General features: G+C 38.4%; 1 protein-coding gene and 1 non-coding gene across 10 annotated transcripts in view; both read right to left on the bottom strand.

Moving 5' to 3' along the window:
• The window catches only part of ESR1 (estrogen receptor 1), a 391,695-nt gene that overhangs the window by 59,332 nt on the left and 310,480 nt on the right, over positions 1 to 21,883 (bottom strand). For all 9 annotated transcript variants that reach the window (XM_081530291.1, XM_081530289.1, XM_081530287.1 and 6 more), the window contains one exon: positions 18,753 to 18,891. In XM_081530291.1, the coding sequence (XP_081386417.1) occupies positions 18,753 to 18,891 (139 nt within the window). The remainder of the gene's footprint in view (positions 1 to 18,752; positions 18,892 to 21,883) is intronic.
• Positions 9,798 to 9,869, bottom strand: TRNAC-ACA (transfer RNA cysteine (anticodon ACA)). Its single transcript has one exon. It is a non-coding gene; the product is annotated as a tRNA-Cys (tRNA).

Here is a 21,883-nt window from a genome sequence, read left to right as displayed (position 1 = left end):
CTGGCGGTTCTCTCAAGGTGAGTCCTGAACTAAGTATATACCCATAGGCAGCACTTATCACCTCGATGAGTGGGTAGCCATTCCCTTCTCCAGGGGTTCCAGGGGATTCTCCCAACTCAGAGAACAAACCTGGGTTGCCTGCATTGTAGGCTGATTCTTTACCATCTGGGCCACCAGGGAAGCCCCATTTGGCACTTAGCTGCTTGTTACCGACACATTTTAAGCCTTATATATTCATGTAACTGTCTTACTACCCCCCACACCTCTAATAGATTATATGCTATCAGAGGATAGGGTTGTATCTTATTTTTCTCTATATTTCTAATTTCCAGGTAAATGTTGATATTATTAATCTAGATCATTAATGATGGAGTGAAAAAATATTCTGGCACCATATGGTGCTACAGAAGACTCTTGAGAATCCCTTGGACAGCAAGGAGATCAAACCAGCCGATCCTAAAGGAAATCAACCCTGAACATACATTGGAAGGCCTAATGCTAAAGCTGAAGCTCCAATACTTTGGCCACCTGATATGAAGAGTCGACTCACTGGAAAAGACCCTGATGCTGAGAAAGACTGAGGGCAAGAAGAGAAGGGGGTGACAGAAGATGAGATGGTTGGATGGCATCATCAACTCAATGGACATGAGTTTGAGCAAACTCTGGGAGATGGTGAAGGACAAGGAAGCCTGGCGTGCTGCAATTCGTGGGGTTGCACAGAGTCGGACACGACTGAGCGACTGAACAACAATCAAAAGACATTGACGCTGGAGAGTAAGGAGTTTTGATTCCTGCCACTAGAGAGCCTTACAATTGTAAGTAGATACATTAACAGCCATAAACCTCATTTTCCCAGAGGAGAGGATAACATTATAATGTCTGTCTTAATATCCTCAAAGAGCCATTTCAGGGATAATGAGAGAATGTGAAGCTTAGCACATTAGAAACCACAAGTATGACACACTGTAGAATTATAATTATTACTTAAAACATAACCTTATTTTCTAGAAGGGTTGATTCAAAGGATTTTTTTGAAGAAATGCAATCTAGGAGAGGGAAAGGTTATAGCTCATGAATGCTTATTAGAAACTGAAATTAAAATTAAGAATAATTCACAGTTTCATTAACAGCAAGACACAACATCATCAATGTGACCTCAAAGGCCAGACAAACCTATTCTACTCCAGCCAGAGCAGTGTGCACTGGCATTTTCAGGAGAGAAATGAGAAATTACCTACATGTCCTTTACGGATAAGTGCATCTTTCTCAGCATCCTTACCATAAAGGGCAAGGTTTTGTTTCTTATTCTGTTGTTCATTTGTTTTTATGATACTCCTTTCTTTTTTGCTGCCTCTCTCCCCTTATTAAATATCCCCAGGGCTACAAAACACGTAGAAATTGTATCTTTCATCTGACAGAATAGCCTAAACTAGGCCAATGGCATCACTCTAATTCACCAGAAACATCTTGAAGAAACTAAAGTAGGGGTCTAAGTATCATTTCATCAGTGATTGGCACTACAACACATTGTTCTGGGAACAACTGGTAAACAAAACTGCAGCCCGTCTTGGGGCTTTTTGAAAAAACATTTTTATCTTTTCTTTCCTGGCCTGGTGCATTTCCAAGGACTACGTGCTGCACTCTGACCCCCGGGGCCTCAGTGATGGTTAAAATTGATTCTGAACCAAGGTAAACAGGGTTCCTCCCCATAGCCTGGAGAGCTCCATTCGGCAGAAGCTAATGAAGCCCTAGAAGCAGGCTGCTTCTCTTCCACCCACCCTTTATTGAAACTGCTTTTGAGTCTTATTGTGTTGTAATTACATACTATAGGAAATTCAGCCATCATCTATTTCAAGGATTGAGCCCATGACTCTTACTAAAACATTTCAATTCCATTTGCTGAACATACATTTCTAAATCCATCTGTGAGGGCCCTTCACAAGTATTTCCATTTCACATTTCAGAAAACTTAAGAGTGGTGCAGGTTCCTGACTGAGCTGATGATGGATGTAAAGGGGTGCTCATTCTGGGCTATTTAGGTTGTTCTCTGTGTCCTGACTTCATTTTCAGGCTAATATTTGATTCATACAACAGAATTTTGATCATATATGTTTTGTAAAACGTAATGAAAAAATAAATACCCATTTCTCCAGCAATGCACCTTGTTTTTATTTTCTTTATAAAGTTGCTCATTTTAGAGAGATCAACTTTTGCAATATTTCTTCCAGCATTAGTACTTTTTGTGCTCTGCTTAGACAGAGCACAAAAAGTACTGTCCTTGAGTTCTCAAATTCATTCTCAAATCTGAGATAGATATTTTCCTACATTTTCCTAGAAAACTTTAAATTTTATCTCTCAATTAAATCCTTCATTCATCTGGAATTACTTTTATCACATGCTATGAAATCAAATCAGATTTCTTTCTTTTATTTTCCTGTGTAAATGACCAGTTGTCTCAGAACAATTAATGCTTTCTTGCTTTCCCTCCCAATCTCAATGCTCTATCCGATGTCAATTTTTCATAAATGTCAATTTCTGAACACCCTTTTCTATTTCATTAGTCAGTGTGCTTATTTTCATGCCAGTACCACACTGTCTTAATTATAACAGCTTTATGACTTCGTAATTTAATTATTATAATTTTTAACCCAATCTCCCCCACCTTAATTCAGTCTTCAGATACATTCAGTCTTTGACCTCTACCATATAAATTTTAGAACTAACTTGAGATTTTGATTATAAATTCACTGAATTAATAAATCAGTTTGTGGAGAACTGGTATATTTTCAATAATGGATCTTCCTAGCCATAAACATGGTATATTTTTTGTTTTAATGCTTTATGTTTTCAGTATATTTCAACAGAATTTTCTAATTATGTCTACAAAACTCCTGAAATCCCTCAATTAAATTTATTCCAAAATACATAAAGCATCCTGTTATTCCTGTAAAAAGTATATATAATTATATGAAATGTGTATATAATTATATTTCATATTTATTGCTGGTATACGGAAATAGACTTGGGTTTTTCACATTGATTAACTAAACTGTGGTGTTGGAGAAGACTTTTGAGAGTACCTTGGACTCCAAGGAGGTCAAATCAGTCAATCCTAAAGGAAATCAGTCCTGAATATTCATTGGAAGGACTGATGCTGAAGCTGAAGCTGAAGCTGCAATCCTTTGGCCCCTGATATGAAGAACTGGCTCATTAGAAAAGACGCTGATGCTAGGAAAGATTGAAGGCAGGAGGAGAAGGGGACGACAGAGGATGAGATGGTTGGATGGCATCACTGACTCAACGGACATGAGTTTGAGCAAGCTCTGGGAGTTGCTGGTGGACAGGGAAGACTGGCATGCTGCAGTCCATGGAGTAACAAAGAGTTGGACGTGACTGAGTGACTGAACTGAACTAAACCTTCTTGTAAACATTCTGATGAGATTGAATACCAGAAAGATAGCAAGGGAAGTTCTTATCTAGGAATGTTTTAAACCAGATAAATCAAGTCTGTCTAAATTTCTCATGGTTAAACAAAAAACCTGGAATTTTCAATTTTATGGGAGACAACTGCTAGAGAATAGAAGTTAATCTCATGAGCTTTCTATCTGCCTAACAAAATATAAAAATTGAGTAATTTGAAATCTAAATGACTTCTCCTGAGTGAACTTCTACCACACATATAGCAATCATTTATTGCTCCAAAATTCAAAACACATTTCAGAAAAGAAAAAGGGTCTTTTGAAAGCTCCATCTGATGGTTCAGAGTCCTTCTAATGAAGGATGATGATATGTTTGTTTAATGCCCATTTTTAACATATATCCTTGCTAGTTGTTAGTAAAAACTTGGTGTGATTGAGATCTACGATTCATTGGGGTCTGCTTTGACAATTCAGCACATTTAGGTACTGCTATCCACAAAGCAGATGAAAACTATAGCCTAATCTTTAAGAATAGGTTATTAGAGATGATAATCAAAGCTTTGGAAGAGTTGCACATTTCAGAAACAGAAATGCAGAAATGATAGGATCAGGCAACAGGAAAAAAAATAAACAAGAACTGAGACATTTTGGAAATAAATTTTAAAATAAAAGAAAAACATTGAGAAAGATAGACTAAATTAAGGAGGGTATAACAGCAAATAGACACCATGGACAGCACAGTGAGGGGAATAAAGGATGGAAAGATAAAGAGTAAAAAAAAAAGAATAAAAAGATTTAGAATAAAGTCTTAATTATAGAGCACAGTAAAGGATCCGCATTGTATGCATAAATGAGCCCCTGAAGAAGCAAACCAAAGCAATATAGCAAAAGTTACTCAAAGCTATAAATCAAGAGTCGAGAAGTAAAAGATTTCAATGTATTCAAAAAGACATACCATGTACCTGGGATAAGTAACTTAAAATGGTCAACATAGAGACCATTAAGAGGCCGTATCTTAATAAAATTTAATAAATTTATCTTAATAAATACTATTGAAATTTAAGTCTATGAAAAAACAAACTTTATCTAAGCATTCAGATAAAAGTCCAAATCACTAACAAAGGAAAGTAAGTCAGACTGCCACCCAACTTCTTGACAACAGCATTTCACACAAAAAAACTAAGAAGCAATTATTTAAAAGTTACTTGAGGAAAATGTGAGCAAGTATATCAGAATCTATATGTAATTAAAGCAAAACTAGAGCTCTGAGAAAATTCTTTGCATTAATTACTTATATTATGAAATGAAAATAAATGAGTTAAACAACAACTCAAAAATCTAGAGAAAGAATTACAAGGTTAACTGACTGGAAGCAAAAGGAAGGTCTCAATAAATCTAAAAATATAACTGCATTAGAAAGTAGAAAACCAGTAGAACTAATAAAAAAAAAATAAGGGGAAAAGAATTGACAAAATGGGGAAACCACTAGCTGACCTAAGTACTAAAAAAAGATGAATACACAAAATAAATTATAAGGTGGAAGTAACCATTAACCTAGAGAAAAAAAATTTTCTAAATCATCAGAAACTACTTTGTCCAACTCAATGCAATAAATTTAAAAACCTTTTTGGAAAGCCATCCTTCCCTTGGAATCAGAGACTTTGGGCTCCTACCTCTAAAACAACTCTGCTTCAAACCCCAGGCTAAGATTCTTTTCTGCTTATAACTCTTAAAGCAGAGCATTTTAAGAAGTCTTTCCTCAACCTTTTGGATACTACTTTCTCCAATATTTTGCCTACTTGTCTCATGCATTCTACACTTTCAACTCAGGAGATGATTCAAATCTTTTATCTCCAGCTTTTAATCTCCATCTCTCTTCTGAGCTCCAACTTTCTGCAGGACACAGCCTTCAGTATACCCTCCCTGTACCTTAAGTCCAACATGTATAAGGAAAAATTCATCAGATTTCTCCAATACCTATTCTTTTTCTGTCTTCTATCAACAGCATTGCCATCCTTTCAATTCCTAGGACCATATATCTTGAAACTTTCTTCATCCTCCGATCTTCCCGCCATACCCACACTAAATTAAGCTCTCCCTCAGGCTCTGCTCTCTTCAAAGGCTAAGAGGGACCCAGCACAGGCTCAACTTCAGACAGTATTAAGTTTGTCCTATCAAACCTGGAGATACAGAAGAAGCCCCTTTCTTATCAGGGATATGAGTAACCTTTCCTTATTATCATAACTTGTCCACGGCATCATATTTTCCAAAGATGAAGTCATGATGGATCTTAAAAATCTGTGCCAGTGGAGAGTGGTTGATATTGCTGGCGTGTTTGTCACCAGTCATGTCCGACTCTTTGCGATCCCATGGACTGTAGCCCATCAGGCTTCTCTGTTCATGGGATTCTCCAAGAAAGAAGACTGGAATGGATGTAGGGATTCCCTTCAGGGGAACTTCCCAACCCAGGGGTTGTACTAGGGTCTCCTGCATTGCAGGCAGATTTTTTTACCATCTGAACCACCAGGGAAGCCCACAATATATAGCAGGTTAATATACAAGCAACTTATTTTCTGCTGTGGCATAAGACCAAAGAAAATACTGACAGTGACCTTTTCATCTCTCTTGTGTTTGATAAAATAAAAACACAGGTAAAATAATGAATAAGAATATAAAATGACTTAGAAGTGTTTCTTGAAGAATCACAAGAGAAATATGATCCTTAATCTTCGGATTAGGAGCCCATAGGAAGAAGTCAATAATACCAAAGAAGAGACTGGAACTCAATTATAGATCATAAGGGCATATCAAGGCTATGGTTTTTCCAGTAGTCATGTATGGATGTGAGAGTTGGACTATAAAGAAAGCTGAGTGCAAAACAATTGATGCTTTTGAACTGTGGTGTTGGATAAGACTCTTGAGAGTCCCTTGGACTGCAAGGGGATCCAACCAGTCCATCTTAAAACAAATCAGTCCTAGGTGTTCATTGGAAGAACTGATGTTGAAGCTGAAACTCCAATATTTTGGCCACCTGATGCGAAGAGCTGACTCATTTGAAAAGACCCTGATGTTGGGAAAGATTGAAGGCAGGAGGAGAAGGGGACGACAGAGGATGAGATGGTTGGATGGCATCACTGACTCAATGGACATGAGTTTGGGTAGACTCCGGGAGTTAGTGATGGACAGGGAGACCTGGCGTGCTGAGGTTCATGGGGTTGCAAAGAGTCAGACACGACTGAGCGACTGAACTGAACTGAAAGGCATATAACCACGACACTAATGATAAAAACAATTACAAGTTTAAGAACTGGAAATAGGCATACTAACTTCATTTGCTTTGAGGTGAAATTCTAAAACCTAGCCAGTCGTAAAATTAAAAGCTGCAATTATAGAAAAATATCCAAGCAGTATTAATACCTTGTCATAAGTAATATTTCAAAAATGTGTAAATTGTGGTTATCGAGCACAGAGACTTGACAAATCTCTGCTAAAACCACATGCTGCCCTCCTGCCAGTCCCAAAGGAGCAACATATGGAATGATCTTTTAGACCTATCTATATTAGCATGCATTTTTAGGCAAGATAAATGTAAAATGAGTAGAGTTATGATGGCATGGAAATGTCAAGAATGAATCAGTTTATAAATGTAAGTGTAAATCAGGGTTTGATTTTCCCCTTAGAATCCATAGCTGTTAGAAATTGATAGAGGTACAACTGATACAACAGATAAACAAAGAATCATAAGAAATTATTGTGGACAATTACATGCCAACAAATTGGACAATCTGGATGAAATGGATAAACTCCTAGAAGTATACAACATACCAAACTTGAATCATGAAGAAATAGTAAATCTGAGCAAATTAATTACTACTAAGGAGAGTAAATCAGTAATCAAAAACATCCCAACAGAGGGATGGGACCAGATGACTTCACTGGTGAATTCTACCAAGCATTTAAAGATAGATTAATACCAAATTCTCACAAACTCTTTCAAAAAATATAAGAAGAGGGAATAATTCCAAATTTACTTTATAAGACCAGTTTCACTCTGGTGCCAAAACCAAAGACACTCAAGAAAAGAAAATTATAGGCTAGTATCTTTGATGAGCAGTGATGCAAAAGTCCTCAACAAAATATTAGCAAACCAAGTTCAACAACACATTATAAGAATCATATACCATGATCAAGTGAGATTTATTCCAGGGATGCAAGAACGGTTCAACATTTGTAAATCAATCAGTATAATACACCACTTTAACAAAATGAAGGACACAAATTACATGATTGTCTCAATAAATGCAGGAAAAGCTTTTGATAAAATTCAATATTTATGATTAAAACTCTCAACAAGGTAGGTGCAGTATCTCAACATAGTAAAGGCCATCTATGATAAGCCCACAGCTAACATCATATTCAATGGTGAAAAGTTGAAAGCTTTTCCTCTAAGATCAGCAATAAGAAAAGGATGCTTTCATCACTTTTATACAACATAGTATTGGAAGGCCTTGCCAGAGCAATTAGGCAAGGAAAAGAAATAAAAAGTATCCACATCAGGAAGGAAGAAGTAAAACTAACACTATTTTCAGATTATATGATACTGGAGTGGGTAGCCATTTCCTTCTCCAGGAGATCTCCCTGACCCAGGGATTGAACCCAGGTCTCCCACACTGTAGGCAGATTCTTCACCATTTGAGCCATCAGGGAAGTCTGATATTATGTTTAGAAAACCCTAAAGACCAAAAAACTGTTAGAATAAATGAATTCTGTACAGTTGCAATCTTCAAATTCAATATATCAGTTGAGCTTGTATATTGACCTATATGCTAATAAGAAACTATTTAGAAAGCGATATTAAGAAAATAATCACATTTACAACTGCAACAAAAACAATACAATATCTATGACTAAATTTAGCCAAGGAAGTGAAGGACTGAAAATTATGACATTGATGAATAAAACTGAAGAAGATACAAATAAGTAGAAACGTATCCATGCTCATGGATTGGAATAATTAATACTGTTAAAGTGTCCATAATACCTACAGCAATCCACAGATTCAATGAAATCCCTAAAAGTTTCAATGGCATTTTTCACAGAAAGAGAACAAATAGTCCAAAAATTTGTACTGAACCACAAAAAACCCCAAGCAGCCAAAACAATCTTGAGAAAGAACAAAGTTGGAGGCATCGTGTTCCCTGATTTAAAACTATATTATAAACCCATAGTAATCAAGACAGTATGGTATTGGCATAAAAACAGACACATAGTTCAAGGGAACAGAGTAGACAGCACAGAAATAAACCCACACATATGTGGTCAATTAATTGACAAAGGAGCCAACAATATACAATAGGAAAAGGACACTCTGTAACCAATGGTGTTAAGAAACTAAACTACCACATGCTAAAGAATTAAACTGGACCACTATCTTATACCATACACAAAAATTAACTCAAAACAGATTAAAGACTTGAACATAAGACCTGAAAGTACAAACATAGGTGGTCGGCTCCTTGATATTGGTATTGGCAATATTTTTTTTTGGATTTGACACCAGAGCAAAGGTGGCAAAAGCAAAACTAAACAAGAGAGACTATGCCAAACTAAAAAGCTTTTTTATAGCAATGAAAACCATTAACAAAATGAGAAAGCAACATACCAAATAGCAGAAAATATTTGCATATCATGTATCTGATATGGAGTTTATATCCAAAATGTGTAAACAACTCGTACAACTCAATAGTAAAAAAAAATCTGATTAAAAAACAGGCAGAAGATCCAAATAGACATTTTTCTCAAAGAAGATATACTGATGGCCAACAAGTATACGAAAAGGTGCTCAAACACCATGAATCATCAGGGAAACACAAATCAAAACCTGGAGATATCATCTCACACCTGTCAGAATGGCTATTATCAAAAAGAGAAGAAATAACAAGCATTGGTGAGGCTATGGAGAAAAGAGAACCCTTTTGTGCACTTTAGCGAGAATGTAAATTGGTGCAGCCACTATGGAACACAGGATGGAGTTTCCTCAAAAGTTTAAAAATGGAACTGCCATATGATCAACAAATTCCTCTTCTGGGCATTTATCCAAAGAAAATGAAAACACTACTTTGAAAAGATATTTGCACCTCCATGTTCATTGTAGCATTATTTATAATAGTCAAGATACGGAAGTAATCTAAGTGTCCAACAATGGATGAATAGATAAAGAAAGAGTATACGTATATATATGTGTGTGTGTGTGAAGTCGCTCAGTTGTGTCTGACTCTTTGCAACCCCATGGACTGTAGCCTACCAGGCTCCTCTGTCCATGGGATTTTTCAGGCAAGAGTACTGGAAGTATGTTGCCATTTCCTTCTCCAGAGGATCTTCCCCACCCAGGGATCAAACCTGGGTCTCCTGCATTGTAGGCAGACGCTTTACCATCTGAGCCACCAGGGAAGTTACATGTATATATATAATGAAATATTATTCAGCCATAAAAAGGAGGAAATCCAATCCCACCATTTGTGATAACATGCATGGACTTTGAGGGCATTATGCTAAATGAAATAAGTCAGATAGTGAGAGACACATCACAGTGGCATCTTATTAAAAAAAAAATCCACCAAGCTTAACGATATAGAGAACAAATTGGTGTTTGCCAGAAGCGGGGAGTGGGCAAATTGAGTGAAGACAGTCAAAAGGTACAAACTTTTAGTTATAAGATAAATAAGTTCTGGGGATGGTAATGTACAGCATTCCATCCCTGAGCTTCCCTGGTGGTTCAGATGTTAAAGAATCCACCTGCAGTATGAGAGACCTGGGTTCCATCCCTCGGTTGGAAAGATTCCCTGGGGAGTGCATAGCAACCCACTCCAGTATTCTTGCCTGGAGAATCTTATGGACAGAGGAGCCTGGTGGGCTACAGTACATGGGGTCACAGAGAGTCAGACACTATTGAGTGACTAAGCACAGCGATGTACAGCATGGTGCCTATAGTTAATAAAACTTTATTATATAGTTGAAAGTTGGTAAGGGAGTAGACCTTAAAATTTCTCATTATAGGAAAAAATTTATAACTATTTGTGGTGATGGAATGTTAACTAGACTTATTATGGTGAACATTTTATAATATATACATATATCAAATCATATGTTGTATACATATGCTGTACAATGCAATGTTATGTCAATTATATCTCAGTTGAAAAGAGAAAGTGATGAAGGAGGATAAACTAGACAGGGATGATGTGGGATGTGGTGGAGGTTTGCTTACAATGTCTTGCTTTTGCTTGTATTTATTTGTACACCAATATCACTCCTCCACTAGACACTGAATTCCCTGAGGCCAGATCTGCCTCTTACACATTTTTTCCATACCCTCCAGTATCAGACAGAACCCTAGAGATATGGTCAAACTCAACAAATATCTACTGAGTTGACTTAAACTGACTCCTAACTAACACAGAGTTGAAGCTGTGTTATCACCTCCTTTTATCACTGGATTTTAACTGCACTCATTCAAATAAATGAGGATCTTTCCAACGCCAACTATAGAAAAGCAGCTGAGATTAAAACATATATGAGAGGGGGATTACATGATTATCTCTATGGAGCACGTGTGACTTAAATAACATCAAGATATTTTAGAATTAAACTGTCAAAAACATTATGCTGATTACATTTTAGATCAATTAGCAATGCTTAATTGTTAACAACATATGGCAAATACAAATGTAATGTGGTAGGTAAACACGTAAGAAAAGTCAAATCAAGCCTCTGACACAGGATTAATTCTTTGGTTGGAATTATGCCTTTTCCTCTGGAGTAATTTTATATTAAATGGATTTTTACTACTTATAGGTTTATTCCTCTTGAGGAATTAAAGACTTGTGGCTTAGCAGGCTTATAACACTGTTCTGCTCAACTGCTTTTGTTTTTAAGGAGAAATCATGATTTGAATATTTTATTTTTCACCTTTCTCCAGTAGAACCCCTACATGTGCTTTCATGATTGAAGGTCTTGTTGGTCAAATTGATTTTTTCTAAAACTCCAATATGTGTGGGTGTTTAATATTTTTATTGAGATATAATTCACATATCACATAATTGACCCACTTTAAAGTGTATAATGCAACTGAGACTTAGTCCAATAGATATTTTGATTCCTTTCTAATTTCTCTCTTCTTTTGGCCTCAATTTTTCTCTCTGTGGTTTACAGTTTCATATTTCCAGGGTTTGTCAGAAGGCTACACCAAAGACTTTTACAAGTCATCCTGGTGGCATCTGCTGTTGAGTAATGAAGGACTCATAACTGGAAAGAATCAATGGATACAGAGCCAGAATATAAACTGGTAAAACCCTTTGCTCCCTGTACTCTCATATAACGAATAAAATACAGTATAAAAGATAACCCAACACACTACTGCACAGATTAAAGAAGTTACATAAATGCTGTCTTCCTTTCTTTCTTCATCCAATTCTACAAGGTAGAGCAAAAAAAAAGTTTTGAACTAAGTCCTTGAGATTTGAGTGGACCAAACAGGCATGCAAACCACTGCACCCCTGGAAGTTATGAGGGAATCCAGCAAAGCCACTGGAGTAACCAAAACCCTAACCCAGGGCTCACTTTGCTGTGGGTCGACCACTCCGCCATCCCCACCCCCTTGCTGCCTCTGCTACTACCACATTCCCCTTCAGTAAAGCACACATTTTTCAGAGAAGAGAAATCTAAAATGGAAGTATAAAGGGAGGTCCTCCTTTTTATACCCAAGAAACCTTTAAACAAATTACATTCTGAATTTATCAGCTTATTCCAGAACTTTATTTTTTCACTGTTCCAAGTTAAAAAAAAAAATCTGCAAAGAATTTACATCAAGTTTTACACAGGAACAAAATTTTAAAAAGCCAATAATAAAAAAAAAAAGTCCAGTAAAAGCATTGCTGGAAGCATTGTTTCATTTGCATGTTTTTATTTGCATGCTTTGTTTTCTGAAATATTGACAATAAATAACTCCAGCGTGTTCTTGCTTCTAGAAAATGACTTGTTTTTCTATTTAAAATGAATTTATGGTCTGAAAACAGTCAGCTATTTAGTAGAAGAAGCAAAATATCGTCTCCCAGGGCAGCAACCTGTTTTTCTCTTAAGGGAGAGAACTTATTCCTATTCCATGCCTACAAGTCAAAGAACTTTCTGTTGTCCAATATTATTTCCTACAGGCAAAGCCTCTTGATGCAGGAGTGATGGAAAGAGCCAGATCAACAACCTTCTGGCCAGACGCTTGGTAGAGAGAATATTCAGCTTGTCGGATTAAACTCTGCTTTTTAAATGGATGAATAGTTTTTGTTTTTTTGTTTTTTTTCTCTGAGAGTGAATAGGAATTGAAAGAGAGTGCTTTGGCTTCCATGAGAAATCCACAAATATTTCTCAGAATTTGTTAGCACGGATGGCGCCAGCAAAACAGAATTAGACAGTGCTCTGGAAACTGGATGGTCTTACTGAACTGGCAATTCACATTGTTTCCTCTAACATCACATCTGTCTTCCAGCGATAGTAAACTTTACTCGTGCGAAGACAAAGAGATCCCACAAGGAATGACATATCTTGAAGCTTTTGCTTCTGTTTTTGGTCTCTATTTTTCCAGGGTGAGCGCTCAAACAGGACTCAATGAGGAGGCGCATTCCTAGTTGACACAGAGGACATATTTTGTGTTTTCTGGTGCCAAAACACACCAAAGGATTAGGTGCTAGAATGGAAAATGAGTTTTCTCCATTTCCTGATGACTTTCACAGGCATTCTTATTATCTTTAACTCTCCTCTTGTAAAACACACATAAACACACACACACCCACACACACTAAGAGAGATTACTGGGTTCTCTATTAATACCTTACAATAAGCTTTATTTCTTGGTTTTCACAGAAAGAGATGGCTGCATTAAGTGTTTGGAACTCACTCCTGCAGTCTATGGGGGAAGAACTGGAAATTGTGGGTAGGCTAAGTATGGCAAGGATAAAATTAGCCTTCGAGCATATGACTACCAGGAAAGTTACAAACTACCAGAATCAAGATATCATGGCCTGTCATCAAGGAGTAAATCAAGCAATAACTCTTTTTAAATGGATGCAAGATAGGAAATATGTCCTCTGCTCACAAACATGAGATGGCAACCCAGCAGATTTTTATATTCCTATAATCACTAAGCCCCACTTACCAATGCTAACATTTGAGTAATTACAAGGAAAGACTTGGGTGCATTGTATCCTCTTGATAGCCTTGTAAAGCACAAATGCCTGGATTTGCAAAGAAGGTTTGAGGAAACAGGACATCAATATGATCTATCACAGATAAATCCCTGTCTGCAGTTAGCAACGTTGGTAATCCAAGGGTGACAGGATTCCTTGGGACTTCTGGCTTTCACTCGCCCCTGCGTCTATGAAGATGGAAGCATCCCAAGGGAAACTGACTTTGCAAAGGTGGTATCACCAAGCTTGAGATAAAACAAAAATGATGCAGCTAACACTCACCTTTCGCTACCAGCTCTCGAACACTTGGTTTTGAAACTCATGGATTTCTACAGCTTGTTACCAAAAAGTGTTTTCAATGTGCAAAAGGATGGGGAAAGGGCAAAAGGGAGATCAGGATGACTGAGGCTAATCAGAGAGCTAAATGTTATCAGAGGGGTTGGGAGCCTGTAAGTCAAAAACATAAACAGTGTTTTCAACTTTCACTCAAAAGCCATCTTCCAGACGTATAAAATTTCAAGTGAGTTACTGGTCACAATAATTTTTACTGTTATGACTATATCAATGTCATCAAAAGGAGTTATCTTCTAATACCAAGAGAGTAACTTAATAATATTGAAATTTTTTTCATATTTAGGTACATGAGAAATAGAAAAGTATAGAAAATTTTATACTATAGGCCATCATTTTTAACATATTTAATATTAATTATTTATATAACTCATGGGGCTTCCCAGGGGGTGGCGCAGTGGTAAAGAATCCACCTGCTGATGTAGAAAACACAGGAGACATAGATTCAATCCCTGGGTCGGGAAGATCTCCTGGAGCAGGAAATGGCAACCTGCTCCAGTATTCTTGCCTGGAAAATTCCATGGACAGAGGAGCCTAGTGGGCTACGGTCCATGGGGTCTCAAAGAGTCTCAGTCACAACTGAGCAACTGAGCACATGTGCACATATAATTTATATTTACTTATATATTTTTCTAATCACTAACATATATGTAAATGTATGTAGATCTTAAGGATTTTACTCTATAGTCGGTCGAGAAAACTAAGATCCTTTGTTTATCCTCATTCAGAATTTAACAGGTCTGCGGAATAAAAGCAGAAGTGTAAGCATGAACCAAGTGCATTTAGTAATTTGAAAAATCCTCTCAAAACATATGTATCTTAATTTCTTCAAAGTCTAGAAGGGACTAAGCCAGGAATTGCTGAGTAGCTCTGAACAAGAGGTAAGAGAGTATGATGACAAGAACAATCGAAATGACCATCAGAAGATGTGGCTTCTCCTGACTCTGACATGAGCCACGTGAAGGGTCTTGGTCGGTGCAATTAACAAATACTTATTGAGGATCATGAAGACTTTTTTCACTGGAGGGAGCAAAAAAACAAACAAGATCTGGTTCCTGCCCATAAGAAGTTCATGAGCTTGAAGCGAAGATAAGACATATGATCATAACTTACAGGTGGCAGAAGGAGAAGAAGAGAAACAAACCAAACCTAGTGAGAACTTAGACAAAGGAAAGGCCACTTTCTGGCTGAAGAGAAGAGACTCTAAAGGAAGGTTTTTTCAGAAGAGTGACAACTAAAGAGAGCCTTAAGGAAGGTCCCAAGATTCTGACAATTCTAAAAGTAGCGGGCCTTTCAGAAGCAGTGGAAAAAAATCCTTGAAGTGTGAAATTCAGTTCATGGCTCTCAGGCTGAAGTCAGGGTCCAGTGTTTTCAGCCTGGACAAGACCTCACCAGGCTCACTTAATCCCCAGAACTCCTTTTTGGACTCACAGCCACTGGTCTTCCTCATTACATCATTGGCCCGGCTCTGCAGATGTTCGTGTCTATGACACTTGCAACAGGGATTCATGATTACCAAGATAAAACGTCTAGAGAGTACTTTCTAAAGAAGAGAGAAAGCCAATGAAAGCTGAGTCAGGAAGCATCAGGATCCCAGCTATGCCTTACAGAGAAGTATCTGGCAGCCCTCTGGGAAGAGACTGAAGGAAAGAGGGCTGACGGCCAAGAAAGAGACATAGTGGTGGCCAGGCCACGCTTCAGGGAGAGCTGACTTGGACCTGTGCTAGGGGAGGAATGGAGACAAAGGGGAGTGTGGATTTCAGAAACACAGAAGGAGAGACTTGACAATTAACCGGATAATCTGGTGGAGGTTGGGAGAGTGGAATCCATGGTTAATTTGAACTTGACAACTCGAGTGTCTAGGTGAATGTTGATGCCACTGATAGACAGCAATAAAGAAAAGGAACAAACTTGATGAGGAAGATTCAATGAGGGTTCCTGTGAGTCTGAAGAGTTTAAAGGATATTGAAATAGGAAAATCTAGAGTAGTGGTTCTCAACCAGGGACAGTTCTGTGCCTCCTCTCCTGCCACACACAGGGGACATTTAGAAATGTCTAGATGGGCTTCCCAGGTGGCACAAGTGGTAAAGAAGCCACCTGCCAACGCAGGAGACATCAGAGACAAGGGTTCAATCCCTGGGTTGGGAAGATCTCCTGAAGAAGGAATCAAAAACCCACTCTAGTATTCTTGCCTGGGAAACCGCATGGACAGAGGAGCCTGGTAGGCTATGGTCCATGGGGTCCAAAGAGTCAGACACGACTGAGCAACTTAGCACGCACGCAGAGACATTTGGGGTTGTTATCCCCAGGGAAAGGAATGCTGCTATGAGAGCAACTAGTAGGTCAAGTCCAGGGATGCTGCTAAACATCCTAAAACACACAAGGTAGTTCCCCACAAGAGAGAACAATCCAACCAAAAACGTCAATAGTGCAGAAGCTGAGAAATCCTGGTCGAGAGGTGGTAGGAACTGTACATCTGGGATATTAGAAAGTAGGAGTGGAGAGAGATGAGAACCCTTAGTCACTCACACTGCAATGAGACAGGGGAGAAAATTAACCTCAGTGAGAGTATGCGGAAGAGAAAGACGAGCAGATGCATGATAAAACTAGGCAATATCACCTCACGGCAAAGTGAGTTCCTTGGGATGAAGTGATGTCAAAAACCCTTTCACATCTAAAGTGTAACAGCTGATGATTGCTTTCAGGAAGTGTGTACCCGAGAAGATAAACATGGACTAGGTAGTCATCATGAAATCATGACACAGATCATCTCAGTCATGAATGTCCCCCAAATCCTCAACCTTCAAGATACCTTCCAGTCTGTAGTGGGGAAACATTATATGTGGTCTGTGATTTTCATTTGCAAATTTATTATAACTCAGTCACAGAACCGCATGACTGTGATAGAAGAAAACAAATTTTTTTAAGAGTAGAAGAAGAAGGAGGAAGAAGAGGAGGGAAAACAGAAGGAAGAGACAGGTGGAAAAATAAGGCAAGAGGAAAGCAAAGGAAGAAGGAGAAAAGAAGTGGAAGGGAAACATGACAAGACAAGAGAAACAAGAGAAGGGAAAGAAAAGAAAAGGAAGAAAAGAGAAGTGAGAAGCACTGTCGAGACAGCCTTTAAGGTAGACAGGACACTGTGTGAGGGCCTCTATGGAACAAGACCAGTGGCCATCCTCAGTCATTCCAAAAGCTTGTGATATGGGATTGTATTCCATGGAAAGAAAGAACTGCTTCTTGAACAGCATCATCACTGCTTTTCAAAAGCTATAATAATATAAAATGATGAGATGGTAACCAATACTTATGCAATTCTCCAGAATTAAATAAATGCTGCCAGAAGTCAGCTCCAGGGGGTTTGGCAGGTATAAGGGAGGAAGCCAGCACATGACAGGCGATGGGAGGCAGTGTGGTGCCCGAAAGGAAGGAAAGCACAGAGATCCACTGAGAGCAACCCGGCGACCTTGGGCTGCTGAGCAGAGGCGTAAAACGTCGGCGAAAAACTTTAGAAAATGGCTCTTTCCCACTCACATGTTTATGCCATCCATGGAAAGAAAAGGTCACGGCAGCAGACCAAAGAAGGCACCACTGATAAGGAGGGGATGCGAAGAACACGCGCACAGGGCAGGAGGCAACGTGTTATGCCAGAGCCAGACAGATCCTGAATTCCAATCCTGGCTCCACCATCAGCTCATTCCATGCTTTCGCAAGTAGCAGACTGTGTCTGAAACTTAGCTTCCTTTCTGGGAAAACGGGAGTGATAAGGCTTCCCAGGGGTGCCGTGATGATTAAAGAGATCATGTATGTAAAGCCTTCAGCACAGCAGTTGGTGCTGGGTAGGAACTCTGTCAGGGGTAGCTGCTGTTAAATAATGCCTAAATCCAATTACTCTAAGTAATGACTGAATAAGAACAATAGGACTCACATTCCAAGTCAACCCAAATAGAACACATGAAATAAGGTAGCACATTTGCAAACTGAAATCTCCATTTTCAAAAATAAGCAAGTTAACTTTTATGAATTCATAAAACTGGAAGTGGCCTTTGGAACTCTGATCAAATTTCCTCATTTAATGATGGAAAAATTGGAAGAGGAAATGAAAAGACTATTGTGGTTTGGATGTACGTGAACCAAAAAAAGATTTTAATTACAGGAAAGTTACTCATCATTTTTTTATATAACACAAGATGAAGATGGAGTTAGAAAATTGCAGTTCATAACGTTATGTGCATCTGTGCTAAGTCATTTCAGTGGTGTCTGACTCTGTGCGACCCTATGGACTGCAGCCTACCAGGCTCCTCTGTCCATGGGATTCTCTAGGCAAGAATACTGGAGTGGGTTGCCATGCTCTCCTCCAGGGGATCTTCCCAACCCAGGGATCGAACTCATGTCTGTTAGGTCTTCTGCACTTGCAGGCGGGTTCTTTACAACTAGCACCCCCTGAGAAGCCCCCATGCAAGCAAATATATGTGCATACGTAAATCCATATATGTATATTGCAAACACATATACAATATTCATATGTCTATGTTAGAAATGATAGAGCTAACCTGTGGAGACATCAGGCAGACAGTTAACCTTAGCTATCTGTCAACTCAATTACCCCACCTCACTCGAATTCACCCTCTTGTAAACATATCTGATCAAGTTCTTGGAAGTTTCATGGAATGCTGAATAAAGAAGCTTCGGTATAAAAGTGGTGATTCTCAGGGATGTACTTTCCCCAAGCTACAGCCAGGTCACTCACCTGTCCAGGAGAAGATTAGGAGCAAACAGGAGCTTCCCTGGGTGCTCCATGGAGCGCCAGACAAGACCAATCATGAGGATCTCTAGCCAGGCACATTCCAGAAGGTGGACTTGATCGTGGAGGGCCAGGTCCACAAATCCTAAAATGAGACAAGAAAACCCCTCCGACTCAAATGAAAAGGAATTGCTGGTGAAATGAATGCAATCAGGGATTTGAATGGTTAGGGTCTATTTTTTATTAGATGTTAAAACATAAAATAGAAGGACACTTAGGAAAATCAAACAACTATTTTTTAAGCCTTGTATATCAATGAACATTAATGTGGTATTTTCTTAGTGTCACCTTCGCAAAAATATACTAACTTATATAACCCACTTAGCTTTCTATAAAGTTCTGAACGTAAATGGTGTTTACACATGTATGCTTTTTACTTGGGCATTTCTAATAGCCTTATGTGATTATTATACTTCATTTCTGTTTCAGTTGAAGATATTTAGGTGTAAGAAATTTAAATTACTTGCACTAAACCAAATAGGTATTGGAGAACAGGCAGGACCAAAGTCACTCAATTTCTACTTATTTGCTGCACCACGCAGTCATGCTCTTTTTTTCACACCATGTAAAAGAAAGACTAATAAAATAGCATAGGGACATAAATCACTTGGGAGAGAATGAGTCAGATCCAAAAAAAAGTGACATTCTGATTACTTGTTTCCTAAGGGCTTATTGGGAGAGTAAAGCTCTTTCCAATCATCACTGACCACACGGTGGATGCCTACTAATAATGAGAAAGAGGAGGAGGAGGAGGAGAAGGCGAAGAGGGAGAAAGAAGAGGAAGATCAATTCACTGAACCTCCACTATGGGATAGAAGCAGTGCTGAGCACCACCATGCCAATTTTTAAACGTATTTACTAATACAATAATTTCTAGAGAAAGGAACCCGCGGGGATACCATTTTCCAGTTAAGGAAACAAACGGTCAGAGAGTTTAGATATCTGTTAAGGTCAGAGACAGGAACAGAGTCTCCAGAACCTATGCCCTTGACCACAAGTGCCACCTCTTCTTGTGAGCTGCAATTAATTATAGACTTTGGATCAAGTGGCTAAATAAACCTAACCACACAAATTAAGACATGCCAGGGTGAGTGATGGGGCATCGCATAAATGAGATGTCCATGAAGTCCACTGCTTTCCAAATCAGTTCCCTATACTTTTGCCTGGGGACATCCCATCACATTTCTTTCCTCTCCCTCTCTGCCCCCAGTCCTTTTGTTCTCTCTCATCCATGAGACTGGGTCTAGGATTTCCATTTTTCTTTGACTTCTTTATTCTTTTCTCACCAATATTATACTTCTATTAGTTATCTATGCTTGTATTTACTAAAAAGCCAAAATGTAAGCTCATTTTCTTTAAGCAGCAGTATTGATGTTTTGCCTACTGAATGTTTCTTCTTGCGGGTGTTGGTTAAAAGAATCAGCACTAAACAATCAACTCAGCATTTCTTTCATACTTAAGTGTCCTCTTTCATGAAATCCTTACCACTAAATAGAGGATGATCCATAGAGAAAAACCCAAACTAGAGAAAGACCCTCTAGCCACTATTCCACAACCAAGCCTCATAAATTTTATCTTTTAAATAATGATAAAATTATTTTTCTCCAATCTATATGTCCACCAATACTCTATCTATTTAATTCCCAAGGGGCTCTCACCTTTTGCCAGACTTCTGTAACTCAGCATAATTGTTTTGAAACTCACCTATGTTGTTGAATACAGAAACAGTGTAGTTGACTCCTTTCATTGTTGACTATTTCATTGTATGGATATAGCCAATCAATAAATACAATTTCGTTATCTTTTCATTGGATATTTGGTTTGTCTACTTTGGGCTATTGCAAATAAAATTGCCATGAGCAATCTATGCACAATTTCTTGTATGAACGTATGCTTTCATTTCTCCTGGGTAAATATTAAATGTACTATGACTGGAGTATATAGAAGGTATAGGATGGGTATATGTTTAACTTTTCAAGAAACTGTTAAACTGTTTTCAAAAGTGATTGTTCCATTTTACATCCCTAACAGCAGTGCGTGTCCAACTCTATGCGACCCTATGGACTGTAGTCTGTAGTCTGCCAGGTTCCTCTATCCATGGGATTCTCCATGCAAGAACACTGGAGTGGGTTGCCATGCCCTCCTCCAAGGGATCTTCCCGACCCAGGGATTGAACCCGCATCTCTTAGGTTCCTTACCACTAGGGCCGCCTCGGAAGCCTCCCCGCTCCCCCCTCCCCCTGCCTCCAGCCAATAGCAATAGATGAGAATAAGCTACTGTACCTCTTTAGCCAGTAATTGATATGGCCAGTCTTTTTCATTTTAGTCATTCTAGTAGACATACAGAGGTTTCACACTGGCACTATGACTTGAATTAGCATTTCCCTAAAAATTCATGATATTGAGCGTCTTTTCATGTGCTTCTAACAGGTTATTATCTTATACTATATTCACATTAATTATGAATGTATCTGTAAATTCTGCTAGACTATGTACTCATTAGAAGCACAAAATGCATGATTCTATCAAATTATGCTTTTTGAAAGTCTCAATTTATTACCCCTTCTGCTACATCATTCAGCCACACCAAGTCCAATAAGAGTGTAGCATTTACCAGAGAAACAGTCTTCTCCCTGGAAAGAGTGGGTTTCACTCATTTATGACTTGTAACCAGAGAGAAAATGGGCCTTTCTTGTTTATAAGAAAAACTAAAGGATTAAAAAACTGTGACTGGGTTTCAGGACTTTGGGGAACAAACCCCTACACCCTGCAATCTTGCACCCATAGTGTGCTCTGGGTCAAAATGGACTAGCCTTGCTAGGAAGAAGCACTGTCTGGGGCAGCAAGGAATGCTTCTTTTTATCAGTAGCCAACATTTAATGGGATAAACCAACTCTAGTGAGCAGTGCTTAAAAGGAAAGCTCACACGGAAGTTTTAATTTTTTGAAAGTTCACCCCAATCTTCTGGGTAAATTCTCAGAGTAGTTTTTTTTTTTTTTATTGAAGGATAATTCCTTTACAGAATTTTGTTGCTTTCTGTCAAACCTCAACATGAATTAGCCATAGGTATACATATAT

This window comes from Giraffa tippelskirchi, chromosome 9 (assembly GCF_054371585.1).
Source record: "Giraffa tippelskirchi isolate mGirTip1 chromosome 9, T2T-mGirTip1v1.2.pri, whole genome shotgun sequence".
Classification (NCBI taxonomy): Eukaryota; Metazoa; Chordata; class Mammalia; order Artiodactyla; family Giraffidae; genus Giraffa; species Giraffa tippelskirchi.
This window is presented reverse-complemented; position numbering and strand designations above follow the sequence as displayed.